Here is a 20,296-nt window from a genome sequence, read left to right on the forward strand (position 1 = left end):
GTTTGGTAGTTAAGATTATGTTAACTTGGCTGGGCCTGGGTTTGAGTGGCTAGGCAGATGGATGTAGTTAATCTCCATGATGAGACTGGTAATCAACTCCGTGGTGGAATCTACTGGAGCAGATGAGTAGCTGCCTTAGGGATGTGGTCTGCTTCCCGTACATAAGAAGCTTTGAGAAAGGTCTATAGCTTTTTGGCATGCTTGGACCCTGCATGTAGCTGAGTCTTCATTTAGTAGCCTGCCATGTTTCCTACTGATCTTGGGACTGTCTCTGGACTTGCTTTAGTGGCTTGCCATGTTGTTTGGTAATACAGGATTGTGCCATTTTGTCAACCTTGGGCTTGTTAGCCTCAGCAGCCAGCAGCTGCCTGAGTGAAGAGAGGTCTGGCTCCAGTGGACAAGAAGCAGAGCTGAAGCCCAAGGTCCAAGGGCTTTCACCCATCCCCTACAGCTGGCAGTTTGAACTCAGACTTCTAGCCTCCTAAACTGTAAGAGAATAAACTCCTGTTCGTTCTAGGCATCCAGATGTGGTATATTTCTATTGCATGGGCATGAAGTAACCAAATCAGTGTGCTTATAAAAATAATGTGCAGGGAATGCACTATATGCAAAAATGTATACTCTGTGTGTTATTTGTGTAAAATATGGTAAAAATAAAGTAAAGAAATTAGGGAAGCAGAAAAGACCTATAAAGAAACCAGCTTACATCTCTTATAGTGCACCTTTTCTTCCTTAGGTCTTTCAAGAATATGTTCTTTTTTGTCTCTTAAATCCCACAGCAGAAAATGTCTTTCCTATTATGTACTTGATTATAGCAAATACATTATAAATACACAGCAATGTTGTCCTGAAAATATGTTTAAGACAAAACAAAACTAGCCCCTACACACTTGACTAAAACTTAGTCAAACCTCTTTCCAGGATGTAGATAATATGAATGAATAAAGTATTTGTTATTATTCCCTGGTACAAACAGCATTTTTTTTTTTTAAAGAATGACTACCAGACCTACTAGACTTTTTTAAAAGTGAGAATCAACAATAATATTTAATATTTCAGTATGTCTCCTTCTCTAAAATGAGCCTTTCCACAAATATCTGGAGTTCATATGTTACAAAGTAATTAATGTATTTACTCTAGAAGTCTCTGCTGGTACAAACTGAAGCACTAGGCTACTAATTGAAAAGCTGACACTTTGAAACCACCAAGAGGCACCTAGAAAGAATGGCCTGGCAATCTACCTCTGAAAGAGTCTGACAGACGAAAACACTAACAACATGGAGTTGCCATGAGTCAGAACTAACTCAATGGTAAGTGGCTTTTTCTTTTTTTTTAAAAAAAAAAAACAAAAAACACTAAGTCAGATACAGGAACATTTGAAAAATCACTCATATAACTTTCTTACTTTTACAGGACTTGATGCAAATTATAATAAAATGTTATTATACTCTGAAACCATTTTTTGAAAGGCTAAAATGGGTAATAAAGTAATAAATATTGATTTATCACCTTGCTTAGCTATCATTAAATAGGTGGTATATTTCTGGGAACTGCTACTGCTACACAACAATAATTATGCAAAACATTTAGTCAGCCCTCAGGATGTGCCAGGGACTGTGTGTTCCTTCGCTTAACCCTCACATCCACCATGTTATTATCCCCATGTTACAGAAAAGGAAACAAGGCTTGGCAACTCTGGACACCAATCAAATCAGTTTTGTTAATTAGGGAGATTGAGAGACAAATTATTGCTTGTTTCATTATTCTTTTTGTAAAAGTCTTTGAATTATAACCTACTAAGTCAAATGTTGCAGCAAAAAGATGAGGCAGTCTGCTTTCATAAAGATTACAGCCTGGGAAACCCTATGGAGCAGTTCCACTCTGTCCTATAGGGGTCACTATGAGTTGGAATTGATGCGATGGCAGTGGGTTTTGTAAGTCAAATGTTAATGATGCTGTCATTCTCAAATATCAGATCAAAAGATAGTTCTCACAGCAACGCATAGATTGCTGAAGTATTTGTTACTGTACATTGTTAATTTAAAAAGCATATCACATTCAAATGTACTTATAATCAAGAAGGCAGAGAATAAGTTTCAGAAGAAAGCAGCACTGCCTCATGGAATAGAGCAATGCTCTGCTATTTACTAGATGAAGTAGTTTGTATAATCTTTCTGAGCTTTAGTTTCTCATTTGAACAATGGAGATAAAATAATAATGCTTATCTCACAGGGCTGTAGACAGGATTGCATAAAATAAAGTGCACAAAACACTTAGCACAGTGTCTCAATAAAATGTAGTTTTCTTAGTTGTAGACATAAAAACTTAAATGGTAGGTGAATGTTTACTTCACCTACAAAGGAACTCATCTCCTATACTGCATAAATTAAACTGGGCACCAAAGTTTTACCCATGTCAATGTGGTAGTAAGATGAAACTTTTATTTTCTGGGTTTGTTCATCAAGCTCTGGATCTCAGTCACCAATACTAGCCAATCTACAGAACTCTTTGTCTAAGTCAGTCAGTCAGTATCTTGAGTAGGCCTTTTTTGGTCATGATAGTATGATATAAGGAGCTCTGGTAGCATAGTGGCTAAATCACTTGACTGCTAACAGAAGGCTGGAGGTTCAAACCCACTAGCCACTCCTTGGAAGGAAGGTTGGGCAATCCTACTTCCGTAGTGATACTGCCTCGGAAACCCAAGGAGGGGTCGCTATGAGTTGGGGCTGACTCGACGGCACATAACAACAACAACAACAGTATGATATAAATCAAACCCTTTTATTACAAATTCCAGGCAGATGGATTGAGTGAGAGGAGAGAGAATTTGCTGTATGGAATACTGCTTGAAATTTTTCTTGTTATAGAAAAAAATTCTTTCCTCTATGACATTCTCAGGAACACATACAATATAACACTATTGTTAAAAGGATATGAAGTACTCTAAGGAAAAAAAAATGTATCATTACTGCAGCTAATTATTTATGACTTGTGTGCGCAGCACTGACCAAAATAATATCCACACCTGAGTGGCATGAAATGGAACTTAGATAGAGGGATTATTTAGAAAGTTGAAATTATCAATAAATGCAAATATAATTTTGTAGTAAAATTTTTCTTGACCTGAGGCTGATAAGGGAGCTCTGGTGGACCAGCCACTCCTTGGAAGGAAGGTTGGGTGATCTACTTTTGTAGTGATACCACCTTGGAAACCCAAGGAGGGGTTGCTATGAATCAGATCCAACTTAACGGCAGTAGTTTTGGTTTGGTTTTTTGAGGCTGATAAAGGCAGTATTTAGATATCTAGTCAAGTCTACTCATGTAAGAATAGACTACTGTTTTGAAGCGATGAGGGAAGAAATCTTAGCTTTCAGTATAAAATGACCCTGTTTATGAAAACGTTCCTCAAGATTTCTTCTCCCCCCACAAAAATGTTACCATTTTGCCAAATGGCCTCTCTTGCAACATAAATGCTAGGAAAAGCACTTGACTGAGAAGGGTGGTAGGAGGGCTCAGACTTTAGGAGAACAAATGCCCAGAAGACCAATGTCAGAGCAAATAAAACTTCAAGTTACCTTTATACAGTAATAAATCTCCTTTTACAAATGAAATGGCTGGGGTTTTGAAGTCAAAAAGATCTAAGTTTGAGTCCCAGCTTTGCCTCTTCATGCTAGTGTGATTCTGGGTAGCAGGAGGGTGTGGGGGATTCAGGGTGGTGGTAGTAGCAGTAATGACAGTAAGTGCCTCCATTTGTATTGAATATATGAGAAACTGCGACAGGCAGTTTACATACATTATCTTATTTAATCTCCACAATAGTCTTGCAAGACATATATGCTATTATCCCCACTGTACAAATTAAGAAATATGAAATACAGAAAGACTAGGTCCCAAGGTCATAGAGTTGTAAGTGGTAGAACAGGATATGAATGTAAGTGTATTGAACTCTGTAATACATCAAAACAGTAAGTTATCCAAACTCTCTAAGTCTTAGTTTGTGCATCTTTAAAAATAAGGTTAATTGACTTGCAGTGACAAGCAAGACAGATAGTAGCATATTACCTAAGGCACTTGACTGCTAACCAGAAGGCTGGAGGCTCAAACCCACCAGCCAATCCTCGGAAGGCAGATGGGGCAATCTACTTCTGTAGTGATACTGCCTCGGAAACCCAGGGAGGGGTCGCTATGAGTCAGGTTCGATTCAATGGCACATAACAACAACAATAACAACAGTACAATACCTGTTAAGCGGAAACTCAATAAATGATAGTTCCCTTATCCCTTCAATGTTTAATTCACACCTTAAAATCCAAAATGAGTATACTTAGAAAGCCCATGGATTAATTTATATTAATGAGTTAATGTGATTAATTTTATAAAAGTTATAACAGCACTACCATTGTTATGTAAATAAAGTTTTTTTTTTTTAAAAAACACCTTTTTATTGTCTTTCACCAGTTATAGGTTATATCTACATGTGAGTTAAAATTGAAATTTTCATTTGACCATTTGGCTGATTTACCTGTATATCAGTCATGTAGAATCTAGATATCAGGAAACCTAATATGGATTGACTCAATTTTTAATAAGTTATGAAAGACAATTCAAGAGATACTACATCAAGAGATACTGACCTGTCCTAATTCTTCATTTAAATCAGAGGTATTAACCAGAGGTCCTTCCCCTGTTTCTTCATCAAACATTTCTTCATCCCAAGTGATGAAATAAGAGCCAAGAAATTTCTGCATTTCTACTGTGACATACATGGATACTGGGATAATGTAGTTAAAAAGGACCATGAAAGCCAAGAAATCTGTGAAAGCTCTAAGAAACTGAAAAGAAACAAATAATGGCAGTTTAACAATAAAATAATGTATCATATTATACCATCCATCAGGGTGGAAATAAAGTAACATCATGATTATTTAAACAACTTAAAGTTATATTTAAAAATACCAGTGTGTTGTTTAATATCTATGTATTTCAAAATCCAAAGATAAGGATTATTCAATGGAGGCAGCAGCCATAGGCTTACTCCCTTTTCATCTATTTTCTACTCATGATCTGCCAAAGGCCAAGAGCTTGATTTGCATGTCTGTTCTGTCAATGGGGTAAAGATGAAATTACATGCTAAAATAACCACACGGTTAAGAGACAGGAGACAACTCTTACCTAATGTTGTATCTTGAGTATTCAATTTACTGTGTGACTGATAAATTACAACAGTTATAAAGTAACCTTTATGATGCTCCCTCCCCAATTCAGCAAAATGACTTTTTTTATAGTCTTGTTCTTATCTCTGAAGCCATGCTAGTTTTGTCAGGTTACATTGATTAACTCCTGGAAATTTCTGCACACTAGAGAAGTGCATGTAGGGTATACAGATAGGACAGCTCCAACTGACATTCACAGGAAAGCATGCTGAGATACTGGTGTAGATTTGCATACAACCCTGAGTCTGCAGTAAATGAAACTAGTAGAAGATTGTACTATTTTGAGTCTAGGGAAGCTCAATCAAATTATTTTAACACATTGGTTTGGGGAAAATAATTTGATAAATATGAACAACTGAACTGAAATCTCCCTATGGGAAAATGCAACCACTTCTTACTATGATTCCCACTCATGGCAACCCCATGTGTGTCAGCACAGAAGCACTCTCCACATGGCTTTCAAAGGCTGATTTCTTGGAAGCAGATTGCCAGGTCTCTCTTCCAAGGCACCTCTGGGTGGACCCAAACCACCAACCTTATGGTTAGCGGCCGAGCATGCTGAACCTTTATACCACTGAGGGATTCCATTCTTATCATAATATCCTATAACAGAGATTCTCTTTTTTTTTCCTATGTACTTACCAAAAAATAAGTGCCATTTATCTCACAATAATTAGTAAGTATTTATTGAGCAACCTCTAAATATAAGGCAAGGAGTTCTGGTAGCACAATAGTTAAGTGCTTGGCTGCTAAGTGAAAGGCTGATGGTTCAAACCCACCCAGTGGCTCAGTGGAAGAAATAGCCGGTAATCTGCTCCAGTAAAGACTATGGCCTAGAAAATCCTCTGGGGCAGTTCTCTGTCACGTAAGGTTGCTATGAGCCGAAATCTACTCAACAGCACCTAACAACAACAACCATAAAGCATGTACCGGGGTCTGAAAATACCAAGACTTTAGGATACTGTCCTCATTAATTTACTATGGGAATCAATACCTTTCCAGACTTTTATATTCAAATACCTAAAAACAACAGCAATAACCATTGTTTATAGCTAGGGAGGCAACTAACAAGTGTAAGGTATCAATGAATACATCTATTATAGTGATTTAATCGATATTCTTTTTGCCGTAGCAAACTCACTTTTGCAGTTTTATCGTACCACATTTTAAAGCAACAGTCTACAAGTTATCTTTGAAAAGATAAGGGAAAATGTATCTCAGGAGTCAATTTTCATACCAGGTTCCTCTTTCTTTCTGATTCAGTTTTCTGATTATACCACGGCTCATCTCGAAATGGTTCACTCTGCCATACATATTTCAGGACAGTATTTATCAGTGCTTTACTGATTAGAATACAGAGGTACACAATGAGGAATACATTCATTGATCTAAAACAAAAAGACAGTGATGATTATTTAGTTATGTTCCCTGAATAAATAATGAGGTGTACATATCCGTTCTTTAAAATGTCAAGATAAACACCTTGTGATGAAACAATAAAAATAAAGGGAGTTAGCACAGTAACGTTTTTCAAAAGAAGTTTCTACTCCCTACTTGACACAGTAAAAATGAAAATACAAGCTCATTTATATCTGAGTTCATTCCATGATCACTGGCCTATAATTCTAGAGGCCATAAAGGAAAGAACCAAGTAAATGGAAAGTTTTCATAAGCAGGAAAGAAAACTGCCCATAGCTATATTGTGGACAAATAATCCTAAAAGGCCTAGAATTCTGTAATTTAAAAGATGATCCCAAAATCAATTATCTTCTATCATTTAACATCAACAAATGTGTTGAAAATTCAGTGATTATCACTAGAAAGAAAGGAAAGACAAAAGGGAGGAAGGGAGGGAGAAAGAAAGGAGGAAAGAAGGAGAAAAGTGAATACTCTGAAGGGAAATGTTCTCACTACAGGAAAAATGCTGAATCTTAGCCAAGGTCTTAGCAGATCCTGAGAAGAAAATCTGATTTCCCAGTCTATTTTTGAAACTTATTGTCATATGTAGACATCCAGAAACAGAATTCTTGCTTATGATAAACCAAATCTCCATTCCCCCCGCCAAATCTCCATTTTCATAGTTGATGCAGTCATAAAAGAACAGAGACTCAGTGATCACATTTAAAGATCATTTTAGAAATGCTGAATCTCTAATCTCTAATACACTATTAGTCTTCCTAAAGATTAAAAAAAAAAAAAATCACTGAGTAGCATGCTGGTGTTGTTGTACGTGCCATCGAGTCGGACCCGACGCATAGCGACCCGTCCTTGGGTTTCTGAGGTGGTATCAGTACGGAAGTAGATTGCTCAACCTTATAACGCTTTATTAAATAACTTATAAACTCTGCTGGCATAGTGCCTAAGGCACTTGACTGCTAACAAGAAGGCTGGTGGTTCAAATCCACCAGCCACTCCTTGGAAGGAAGGTTGGGCAATCTACTTCCATAGTGATACTGCCTCAGAAACCCATGGAGAGGTCGCTATGAGTCAGACACAACTCGATGGCAGTGAGTTCGGTTTTTTGGTTTGGTTATAAACTATTTAGTTGTCCATTTTAAGTCAAGGATATACTTTAATGAGGCAAAGAAAACAAAATTCCAGATTGTATTTTCTAACAAATTTAAGTATCATCTTGACATTTTATCATAAGGATTTTACTATGTAATGAAAATAAGACTATGTTCTCCCTGCTAATAAGCCATATCAGAAAATAGATGGTGGTTTCCATCAAATCCCATGGTTAAAAGGAACCCTATTTTGATTTTTAATGAAACTATGGGAGGAACTTTACAGCTATTTCCAATTAACTTCACAATTAAGAAATTCTTTGGAATGGCTATCAAGAGCAAGTGTTTTTGAAGGATACTGAATATTAATAATAAAAAGTTAAAAAGGTATATGGCTTTTTTACCATTTTACCTTAAAATAAAGTTGCTCATAATAATTAGCTTAACAGTTTCTACATAACTGTACAACTAGAAACCATGAATAAATTGCTAATAAGCTCAAAGGGAAATATTTTCATATCTACTGTGGTTGATATAATTTAAAATCAGATTTTTACACACTTCAAATGAGATGGTACTGAACCTTACTTTTCTACAGCAGACCGTTTCTGGGATTTTGATTGATAATTTAATGCCATCTTGGTTTCCATGCCAGTGTAAATAGCAACTCCTAAAAAGTAGAAGAGTAAATGCCATAAAACAAATGTATCTTGCCTTTATATAATAAGTTTTGGACAGCTATGACAATAAGGGATTTTTGTAAAATGAATCATATTTTTAGTTTTACTAGGCAAGCCAACTGTTCATTACAAGAGTTATACAACTAGGTTCCTTTAGGCTAAAGAGATGGTCACCCCACCCCAAATTAAGAACAATTTGTATTTTATTTTATCATAAAGATTTTACTATGTAATATCCCAGCTTTCTGGCAGTGGGATACATTGCATATTTTTAATATCCCGGCTTTTCTGGCAGTGGGATACACTGCATATTTTTAAAGGTTGTTTCATCTTATTAAGACATAAGAAATAACCTACTTGAAATGAGAGATACTAGCAGAGAAATAGAGACATTAAAATAAATTTCCTGTAGGACTATATTGTATGAAGTCTTTCATGGATATAACTTTATGTTTCTGAGTCAAAAACTATAGTAACTTAACATACAAGCAATATTCACAGATGTCACTGCTTTATGGATTGTGGTTACAGATCAATATTAATTTCCTTAGTGTGGCAAAATTACTGCTGTCATAAAGTTCACAGTACTTCAAAGAACAAAGAGACAGTCTCACGAAACCATATGGATATTAGCTTTGCATAATGTATCCTTAATTTTAGACACTTTTATTGATAATTCACTAGTTAAAATATTTACCAAAGATCTTCTCTGTGTTCTTTAGTGTGGCTCCTCTAAGAAGCAAGTTTTCTGATCCTAATGGCCTGGAAAGATAAGGATTATCAGAAATAGAACAATAAAGAAAACAGAGGAAGGTAAAATACAAGATAGAAAATCAATTCACTTGCTTAATAGACAATTTTAAAAGGAATTCATGTAAATATAGATTTTCTTGTATTTAGATTATTAAAGTTAGCCAAAGAACAATGAAAATTAAATGGTCTTTAACTGTAGGATGATTAAAAAAAAAAAAAAAGCATTACTATAATAATTCATCATAGAATTTTAGTTTTCCTGGAGTCCAGCTACTCAAAGTGTGGCCCTGAGATCAGTAGAGCTGGCATCATATGGGAATTTGTTAGGAATGCAGAATTTCAGATTTCACTCCAAATCTACTAAACCAGAACCTGTATTTTAACAACATGGCCATCAACAATTGAGAAGTTCATCATTAGGGCCATGGCTGTTCAAAATGTGGTCCCCAAACCAGTACCATTCAGTAGCATTTGTTAGAAATGCAAATTCTTAGGCCTCTAGCTACTGAATCAGAAACTATGGCAGGGGCCCAGCAACCCCTTAACAAATCTTTTAGGGGATTCTGAAGCACCTGAAAGCTTGAGATTTGCTTTACTAAAGGGTCCCTGTGGTAGCTCAGTTTGTATGTCAATTTGGCTGGGCCTGGTTGAGTGGCTGGGCAGCTGGATGTAGTATTTCCCATGATGAGACTGGTAATCAACTCCATGGTAGAATCTTCTGTGAGCAGCTGAGTAGCTGCCTTAGGGACGTGGTCTGCTTCCTGTATATAAGGAGAAGCCTTGGGGAATGGTCTCTAGCTTATGGCACGCTTGGACTCTGTATGTAGCCGTGTCTTTGTTCAGCAACCTGCCATGCTCTGCCAACCTGGGGACTTACAATGGATTTGAATTAATGGCCTGCTGTGTGGTTTGGTAACATCGGGACTGTGCCTTTTTACTTGTCAACCTTGGGCTTGGCAGCCAGTAGCCGTCTGAGTGAAGAAAAGCCTCTAGCTTCAGTGGGTCAGGAGCAGGAGACAGAGTTGAAGCCCAAGGCTGAGGGGCTTTCACCCAGCCCCTAGAACTTGGCACTCTGAATTTGGACTTAAAGCCTCCAAACTGTAAGAGAATAAACTCCTGCTTGTTAAGGCCATCTCATTTGTGGTATATTTCTTGTAAGAGTGGCACTAGGTAACCAGAAGAGTCCCCAAGTGTTCTGAAGTTAAAGGGTGGTGCATGTAATTCATTATGCTTCCAATTTTTTTCTATCATATCCTCAGTGTTTTTGATATACTCATTTAAACTGGTGGCATAGTGCCTGAGGCATTTGACTGCTAACCAGAAGGCTGGTGGTTCAAACCCACCAGTCATTCCTCAGAAGGAAGATTGGGCAATCTACTTCTATAGTGATACCGCCTCAGAAAACCAAGGAGGGGTCACTATGAGTCGAATCCGACTCAACGGCAGTGGGTTTGGTTCTTTGGTTTTATACTCTACGTGGGATTAGACTAGCAGTCAAGTCTACAAAGACTCTCTGAATGTAGACCACTTATGAATCTGAAACAATTCATGAATTGCTATTTTTAGAGAATAACGCGCAACCAACAAAGAATTAAGGAGCTCTGGTGGCACACTAGTTAAAGCATCAGCTGCTAATCAAAAGGTCAGTGGATCGAACCCACCAGTCATTATGTGGGAGAAAGATGAGGCAGTTTGCTTCCATAAACATGTTTAACAGCCTTGGAAGCCCTATGGGGCAGTTCTATTCTGTCCTGTAGAGTAGCTATAAGTCAGAATCAACTCAATGACAGTGGCTAACAGGGAATTTAAAAATCCCTTGAATTAATTCGAAAACAAGCACTGTTGTAAGAACTAAAGACAGTGAGTAACAGACAAAAATCTCTGCCATTATTGGATTTATATTCTAGTGGTTCTCTTTGCTGATGGTATAATATTTTTTTTTCTCATTTCTTAAGCAGCAAAAGAGATAAGCAGCAAAATTCAAATTTACAGATTTTGCTATTGATAACATCGTAATGATTTCTTTCCTGGGTAAAAAAATAATTGAAGTTACTTGCTACAGGTTTGCTTTTCACTTTATCAGTGTAGTTAATTTCTTATTACCATGGAGAGCTGAGAGCCTACTGGATGTTATAACAATACAATATGCACAGTTCAGAATTGCATCTAACTGAAGACAAGAAAGGGTGGGACCGCTCAAAGGATGAGTGATACTGGGATATACATAAACTGACATGTATGTCCTAGGGCTAGCAGATAGTTTCAACATCCATTTGTGTGGGTGACAGTCATTAAAAATAAAGCCCCCTCAGCAGCCTATTTGTTGTCTGGTTGTGTTACAAGTATTGTCAGCTTCTGTTAGCAACACACAATAATTCATGTCATAATTATTTATGAAAACAAATGAACTTTAAAAAAAGTGTCTCTGGGAAGGCTAAAAATAAGTTACTTGTAAAAGTCCTTTGCTTCTAGTTTGGACAAGGAGGAAGAAGAAATATTACTTTGAATGGATTTGAGAGTTAACTGTCCAAACCATAAGTTTATAAGCACTTTTAAAAATCTAAATATTATAAGTCTATCAAATAGTATACCTTAGAAGCTAAATTAGAGTTAGTATAATAACATATTAGTAATTATCTTCTCAAGTTGCTCAGCAAAAATTTCTAAACATAAAGCATGGAAAGTCTTTAATGTTTATTTTTAGATTCATACCACTAACAATATGAATAAACTTAAACCTATTTACTCTTTGAAACACAAATTAATTCTCACAACACTATTTCTCCAAAGTAACTAGGAACTTATCTTTGGAATAGTATGTATTTCAGTAAAGAACAAGACAATGCCTCCATGAAGTCTGAAAAGCACTTACTAGTCTGCTGATGGATAATTATGACAATAAGCATGCTGACTAAGAAGTACACAAATTATTTCCTTAAAGCAAATAATTTCTGGAGTCTTATAAGGAGAAGAGACCCAGGGATTTATATTTCAGAGCATATTTATTTTGCAATAATTTTCCATAGAGTTTATTTCAAATACTCTCTTTAATATGTCAGGGCAGTAACAACTTGGAGACTGTTTAAATTGGAAGGAAAATAATTTCCCTAACAAGTGGATTTTATGGAAAAGTACTAACTTCAAAACCTATTTAAGGTGAATTTCCCCTTACAGACATCTACAGAGCACTTTACCCAACAACAGCACAATGTACATTCTTTTCCAGTGCACATGGAACATTCTCCAGGATATACCACATGTTAGGCCACAGAGCAAACCTTAATAAATTTAAAAACACTGAAATACTGCAAAGCATCTCCTCAGATCAAAATGCTATCAAATTAGAAATCCAACACTAGGAAGATCAATGGAAAAAGAGCAAACACATGGAAACTGAACAGCACCCTCCTTGAAAGTGACTGGGTAATAGAAAAAATAAAAAATGAACTTAAAAAAATTTCTTGAATCAAACAAGAATGAAAACACAACATACCAAAATCTTTGGGACACAGCAAAAGTAGTGATCAAAGGCCAGTTTATACCAATAAATGCACACATCAAAACAGAAGAGCGAAAATCAACACCTTAACTCAACATCTCCAAAAGTTAGAAAAAAGAACAGCAAAAAAAAAAAAAAAAGACTATAGTCACCAGAAGAAATAATAAAAATCTGAGCAGAAATAAATGAAACAGAAAATAGACAGTAGGAAAAAAAAATCAACAAGACTAGAAGTTGGTTTTTTGAAAACATTAATAAAATTGACAAACCACTGGCAAATTTAGCAAAGGAAAAGAGGGAGAGAATACAAATAACACGAATAAAAAATGAATCGAGTGGCATCACAACAGAACCAACAGAAATTAAAAGGGTAAGATCAGGATACTATGAAGAACTATCCACCACTCATCTGTCAGTTTCTCATACTGCAGTGGTTTATGTGTTGCTGTGAGGCTGAAGGCTGTGCCACCAGTATTTCACATACCAACAGGGTCACCTATGGTGGACAGGTTTCAGTGGAGCTTCCAGAATAAGACAGACTCAGAAGAAGGATGGGGCCATCCAATTATCAAAGAATTGGCCAGTGGAAACCCTATGAACAGCCATGAAACACTGTCTGATATATTACTGGAAAACTTTAGAATAGCCCTAAAACATTGTCCATTATAATACCAGAAGATGAGCCCCCTCAGGTTGGAAGGCACTCAAAATATGACTAGGGAAGAGCTGCCTCATCACAGTAGAGCTGACCTTGATGATGTGGATGGAATAAAGCTCTGGGGACCTTGAATTGCTGATGTGGCATGACTCAAAATGGGAAGAAACAGCTACAAACATCCATAAATGACTAGAACATGGAATGTGGGAAGTATGAATCTAGGAAAATTGGAAGTTGTCAAAAATGGAACTCATAAAGATCAGTATCGTAGGCATTAGTAAGCTGAAATGGACTGGTTTTGGCCATTCTGAATCAGACAACCATATGATCTACTATGCCAGAATGACAAATTGAAGAGGAAGGTGTGGCATTCATCATCACAAAGAATGTTTCAAGATCTATCCTGAAGTACAATGCTGTGAGTGATAAGATAACATCCATTCACCTACAAGGAAGATCAGTTATTATACTATTATTAAAATTTACGCACCAACCACAAAAGCCAAATACAAGGAAATTGAAGATTTTTTACCAATTTCTGCAGTCTGAAATTGACCAAACATGTAATCAAGATGTGTTGATTATTACTGGTGACTATAAGGCAAAAGTTGGAAACAAAGAATAATCACTGGTAGCCGGAAAACATGGCTTTGGTGATAGATATAACACTGGAGATCGCATGATAGAACTTTGTAGGAACGACTTATTCACTGCAAATACCTTTTTCAACAACACAAACAAAGGCTATATACATGGACTTCACCAGATGCAGCATACAGGAATCATATTGACTATATCTGTGGAAAGAGGTGATGGAGAAGCTCAGTATCTTCAGCCAAAACATGGCTAGGAGCTGACTATGGAACAGATGATCAGTTGCTCATATGCAGGTTCAAGTGGAAGTGGGAGACAATTAAAACAAGTCCATGAGAGCCAAAACATAACCTTGATTATATCCCTCCTGAATTCAGAGTCCATCTAAAGAACAGATTTGATGCATTGAATACCAATGACTGAAAACCAGAGGACTTATGGGACAACATCAAGACCATCATCCATGAAGAAAGCAAAAGGTCATTAAAAAGACAGGGAAAGATAGACCAAAATGGATGTCAGAAGAGACTCTGAACTTGCCTATGAACAGAGAGTAGCTGAAGCAAATGGAAGAAATGTCAAGATAAAAGAGCTGAAAAGAAGATTTCAAAGAGCAGCTCAGGCAGACAAAGCCAATTATTTTAATGAAATATACGAAGACCTGGAGTTAGAAAACCAAAAGGGAAGAACACACTCAGCCTTTCTCAAGCTGAAGAACTGAAGAAAAAATTCAAGCCTCAAGTTGCAATATTGAAAAATTTAAGGGAAAAATATTGAATGATGCAGGAAACTTCAAAAGAAGATGGAAGGAATACACAGAGTCACTGTACCAAAAAGAACTGGTCGATACGCATTTATTTCAGGAGATGGCATATGATCGAGAACCAATGGTACTGAAGAAAGAAGTCGAAGCTGCACTGAAGGAATTGGCGAAGAATAAAGGTTCCAGGAATTGATGGAATACCCACTGAGATGTTTCAACAAATGGATGCCCCACTGGAGGCACTCACTGTCTATGCCAAGAAATGTGGAAGACAGCTATCTGGCCAACTAACTGGAAAAGATCCATATTTGTACCAATTTCAAAGACAGGTGATTGCACACAATGTGGAAATTATCAAATAATATCATTAATATCATATGCAAGTAAAACCTTGTTGAAGATAATTCAAAAACGGTTGCAGCAGTATACTGACAGAGTACTTCCAGAAGTGCAAGCTGGATTCAGAAGAGGATGTGGAATGAGGGATTGCATTGCTGATGTCACATGGATCTTGGCTGAAAGCAAAAAATACCAAAAAGATGTTTACTTGTGTTTTCTTGCCTATGCAAAAGTTTTGAATTGTGTGGATCCTAACAAATTATGGATAACATTGAAGAATGGGAATTCCCAAATACTTGATTGTGCTCATCAGGAACCTGTACATAGACCAGGAGGCTGTCATTAGAACAGAATAAGGGGACACTGTGTTCTGGTTACCTAGTGCCACTCTCATGGGAATATACCACAAATGGGATGGCTTGAACAAATAAGAGTTTATTCTCTTTCAGTTTGGGGGGCTAGAAGTCCAAGTTCAAAGTGCCAGGCTCTAGGGGCTGTGTGAAAGCCCCTCCCTCAACCCTGGGCTTCAGCTCCGCCTCTTGCTCCTGGCCCACTGAAGCTAGAGGCATCTCTTCATTCAGGCAGCTACTGGCTGCTGAGGCTAACAAGCCCAAGGTCGACAAATAAAATGGCAGTCCCGATGCTACCAAACAATATGGCAGGCCATTGATTCAAGTCCATTGAAAGTCCCAGGATCGGCAGAGCATGGCAGGCTGCTGAACAATGACACGGCTACATGTAGGGTTCAAGTGTGCCATAAGCCAGAGACCATTCCCAAAGCTGCTGCTTATATATGGGAAGAAGACTACATCCCTAAAGCAGCTACTCAGCTGCTTCTGGTAGATCCCACCATGAAGTTGATTGCCAGTCTCATAATGGGGAATAACTACTACCAGCTGCCCAGGCACCCAACCAGGCCCAGCCAAGTTGACACACAAAGGTAACTACTACATACTGCATGGTTTAAAATTAGGAAGGGAGTATGTCAGGGTCGTATCCTTTCACCATACTTATTCAATCTATAATGCTGAACAAACAATCTGAGAAACTTGACTATATGAAGAATGTGGCATCAGGATTGGAGGAACACTCATTAACCACCTGTGATACACAGATGACACAACTTTGCTTGCTGAAAGTGAGGATGACTTCAAGACTTACTGATGAAGATTAAAGACTTCAGTCTGCAGTATGGATTAAATCTCAAAGAAAAACAAAAATCTTCACAACTGGACCAATAAGCAGCATCACAATAAATGCAGAAAGGATTGAAGTTGTTAAAGATTTCCTATTACTTGTTTCCACAATCAACACCAACGGAAGCAGCAGACAAGACATCAGATGATGTACTGAACTGGGCAAACCTGCTGCAAAAGACCTCTTTAAAGTACTGAAGAGCAAAGATGTCTCCTTGAAGACTAAGGTGTGCCTAACCCAAGATATGGTATTTTCAATTGCCTCATATGAATGTGAGAGCTGGACAAAAAATAGGGAAGATCCAAAGAAGAGTTGATGTTTTGAGTTGCGGCGTTGGCGAAGAATGCTGAAAGTACCAAGGCCTGCCAAAAGAATGAACAAATCCATCCTGGAAGAAGTGTAGCTGGAATGCTCCTTGGAAGCAAGAATGGCCAGACTTCATCTCACTGACTTTGGTCATACTGTCAGAAGGGACCATTCCCTGAAGAAGGATACCATGCTTGGTAAAGTGGAGGGTCAGCGAAAAAGGAGAAGGCCCTCAACAAGATGTAATGACAGTGGCTGCAACTGTGGGCTCAGGTATAGCAAGGATTGTGAAGCTAGTATAGGACTGGACAGTGTTTTGTTGTGTTGTACACAGGGTCGCTATGAGTCGGAGCTGACTTGACGGCACCTAACAACAACAACAAGGACAGCGAAGAACTATACTCCAACAAATTTGAAAATCTAGAAGAAATGGACAGATTTCTAGAAACATACTACTAACCTAAACTAACACAGATTGAGGTAGAAAATCTGAACAGACCCATAACAAAAGAAGAAATTGAACAGGTCATAAAAATATTACCAACAAAAGGACCAGGTTTGCTGGTCTGATAGAGCCTGATGGAACCACTCAGACTATGGCCCCTTGTTGCCCTTCAGGTCTGGAATTGAACCCACTCCTGTGACTTCTAGTCAAACAAAAGACAGGCATATCAGCTGAACATTTACATTAGGTAAATGTTTTTAGGTAAATGTTTAGGTTTGTAAACGTTTCTCTTGGAGAGATAAATCATGGGAGAATAGAAGGGCTGTCTATGCACAGGGAGACACCTCAAGGGGCAGGAGAGAATGGGAGGGAAGGACACAGGGAAGAGGTAACTATGGGGAGGAAGTGGGAAGGGAGCTGTTGCATTGTGGTAAATTGTAGTCAATGTCATGAGATAAAGTGTATGTGAGATGCTGTATGGAAAGTGAATTTGCTCTGTACACTTTCACCCAAATCATAATAAAAATTAAAAAAAAAATTACCAACAGAATTCTACCAAATGTTTAGAGAAGAATTGACACCAATCCTACTCAAACTATTCCAGAACATAAAAAAGGATGGAATCCTCCCAAATTCGTTTGATGAAGCAAGCATAACCTTGATACCAAAACCAGGCAAAGACATCACTCAAAAGGAAAATTACAGACCAATATCCATCATGAATATAGATGCAAAAATCTTCAACAACATCCTAGTCAATAGACTCCAACAATATATCAACAAAATATAATACATTATGACCAAATGGGGTTCATACCAGGTATGCAGAATGCAAGGTATGCATTCAACATTAGAAAAACCATGAACACCATCTGTCACATAAGTAAAACAAAGGAAAAGAACCATACAATCATGTCAATTGATGCAGAAAAAGCATTTGATAAAATCCAACACTCATTCTTGATAAAAACTCTCAGAAAGGAATAGAAAGGAAATTCCTCAACATAACAAAGAGCATATATACAAAACCAACAGCCAGCACTATTCTCAATGGAGAGAGACTGAAACCACTCCCTTTGAGAACAGGAACCATACAAGGATGCCCTCTATCACCACTTCTATTCAACATTGTATTGGAAGTTCTAGCCAGAGCAATAAGCCAAGAGAGGGAAATCAAAAGCATCCAGATTGGTAAGGAAGAGGTAAAACTATCCCTATTTGCTGGTCATATGATTCTAAACATAGAAAATCCAAGAGCTTCAATGAAAAAACTAATGGAAGTAATTGAGAGATTTAGCATAGTGGTGAGATACAAGATCAGATACAAAAATCAGTTGGATTCCTCTACACCAACAAAGAGATTGCTGAAAAGGAAATAAGGAAATAAATACCACTCATGTTGTTGTTGTTGTTATGTGCCATCAAGTCGGACTCCGCTCATAGCAACCCCTCCTATGGAAGTAGGTTGCCCAACCTTCCTTCCGAGGAGTGGCTGGTTAGCAGTCAAGTGCCTTAGGCACTGCAAAATAAAATACTTGGGAATAAATATCATTAGGCACACAAAAGACCTATAGAAAGAAAACTACAAAACTCAACTTAAGAAACTATAAAAGATCTACATAAATGGAAGAACATACCATGTTCATAGACAGGAAGACTGAATATTGTGAAAATGTCAATTCTACTCAAAGCAATTTATACATTCAATGCAATCTCAATCCAGATCCTATCAACATTCTTTGAAACAAACTAAAAAAAACAAATTCACTGCCACTGAGTTGGATCCAACTCATAGCGACCCCTCCTTGGGTTTCCGAGGTGGTATCACTAAGGAAATAGATTGCCCAATCTTCCTTCTGAAGAGTGGCTGGTGGATTTGAACCACCAGCCTTCTGGTTAGCAGTCAAATTCCTTAGGCATTATGCCACCAGAGATCCTTCAACATTCTTTAAGGATATGGAAAAATTAATCACTAATTTTATATAGAAAGGAAAGAGACCTTGGATGAGCAAAGCATTATTGAAGAAGAACAACAAAGCAGGAGGTCTCACATTCCCAGATCTCAAAACCTATAAAGCCACAGTAGTCAAAACAGCTTGGTACTGATACAACGACATACACATAGACCAGTGGAACAGAATTGAGAACCCAGAAATAGATCCATTGACCTGTGGTCAGCTGATCTTTGACAAAGGGCTGAAATCCATTACATGGGGAAGAGATGGTCTCTAACAAATGATGCTGGAAAAACTGGATATCCATTTGCAGAAAAAAGAAACAAGATCTACACCTCACACCATAACACAAAAACTAACTCCAGATGGATAAAAGACTTAAATGTGAAACCAAAAATTATTAAGTTCCATAAGAAAAAATAGGGAAAAATTTTGGGCTCCTAATTTATGGCATAAATAGACTGTCAAGCATAATCCAAAATGCACAAATAGCAGAAGATAAACTAGATGAATGGGACCTTCTAAAATTAAATTTTTACGTGCTTCAAAAGACTTCTCCAAAAGAGTTAAAAAAGAACCCACAGATTGGGAAAACATATTCACCAAAGAAGATATTCAGGCAGCCAACAGACACATGAAGAAATATTCACGATCCTTAGCCATTAGAGAGATGTAAATCAAAACAACGAGATACCATCTTGTCCCAGCACTAATAGCAAAGTTCAACAAGACAGAAAATAATAAATGCTGGCAAGGATGTGGAGAGATTGGGACTGTCATAACACTGCTGGTGGGACTGTAAAAATGATACAACCACTGTGGAAAGCAGTATGGTGATTCCTTAGAAAGCTGGAATTAGAAATACCATTTGACCTAGCCATTCCATTACTAGGTATATATCCTAAAGAAGGGAGCTCTGGTAGCCTAGTGCCTAACGCACTTGACCTCTAACCAGATGCTGGCAGTTCAAACCCACCAGTCACTCCTCAGAAGGAAGGTTGGGCAATCTACTTCTGTAGTGATACTGCCTCGGAAATCTAAGGGGCAAGGTTGTAGGCACTTTCAGAGGGAGCGAGCATTTGGACCTGTGGGCTCAGGACCATAGTTGCAGGGGACATCTAGCTCAATTGGCATAACATACTACACAAAATACTGTTCCACGTCCTACTTTGGCAAGTAGCGACTGGGATCTTAAAAGCTTTCAAGAGGCTATCTAGATGCAACGATGGGTCTCTCCTCATCCAGGGCAAAGAAGAATGAAGAAAACCAAAGACTCATGGAAAGAATTAGTCCAAGCAACTGGTACATCATGCAATCCACAGCCTATACAACTATGAGACCAGAAGAACTAAATGGTGCCTGGTTACCACTGTCAACCACTCAGAGG

At 37.7% G+C, this 20,296-nt stretch overlaps 1 protein-coding gene across 1 annotated transcript in view; it reads right to left on the reverse strand.

The window, feature by feature from the left end:
* The window catches only part of ATP11A (ATPase phospholipid transporting 11A), a 194,681-nt gene that overhangs the window by 72,396 nt on the left and 101,989 nt on the right, over positions 1–20,296 (reverse strand). Inside the window, exons 7-10 of the mRNA XM_042781157.1 lie at positions 9,098–9,162; positions 8,309–8,390; positions 6,451–6,601; positions 4,635–4,832 (exon numbers count right to left, since the gene is read on the reverse strand). Coding sequence (XP_042637091.1) covers positions 4,635–4,832; positions 6,451–6,601; positions 8,309–8,390; positions 9,098–9,162 — 496 coding nt within the window. The remainder of the gene's footprint in view (positions 1–4,634; positions 4,833–6,450; positions 6,602–8,308; positions 8,391–9,097; positions 9,163–20,296) is intronic.

This window comes from Orycteropus afer, unplaced genomic scaffold (assembly GCF_000298275.1).
Source record: "Orycteropus afer afer isolate SDZICR_OR568_19922 unplaced genomic scaffold, OryAfe1.0 scaffold00089, whole genome shotgun sequence".
Lineage (NCBI taxonomy): Eukaryota > Metazoa > Chordata > Mammalia > Tubulidentata > Orycteropodidae > Orycteropus > Orycteropus afer.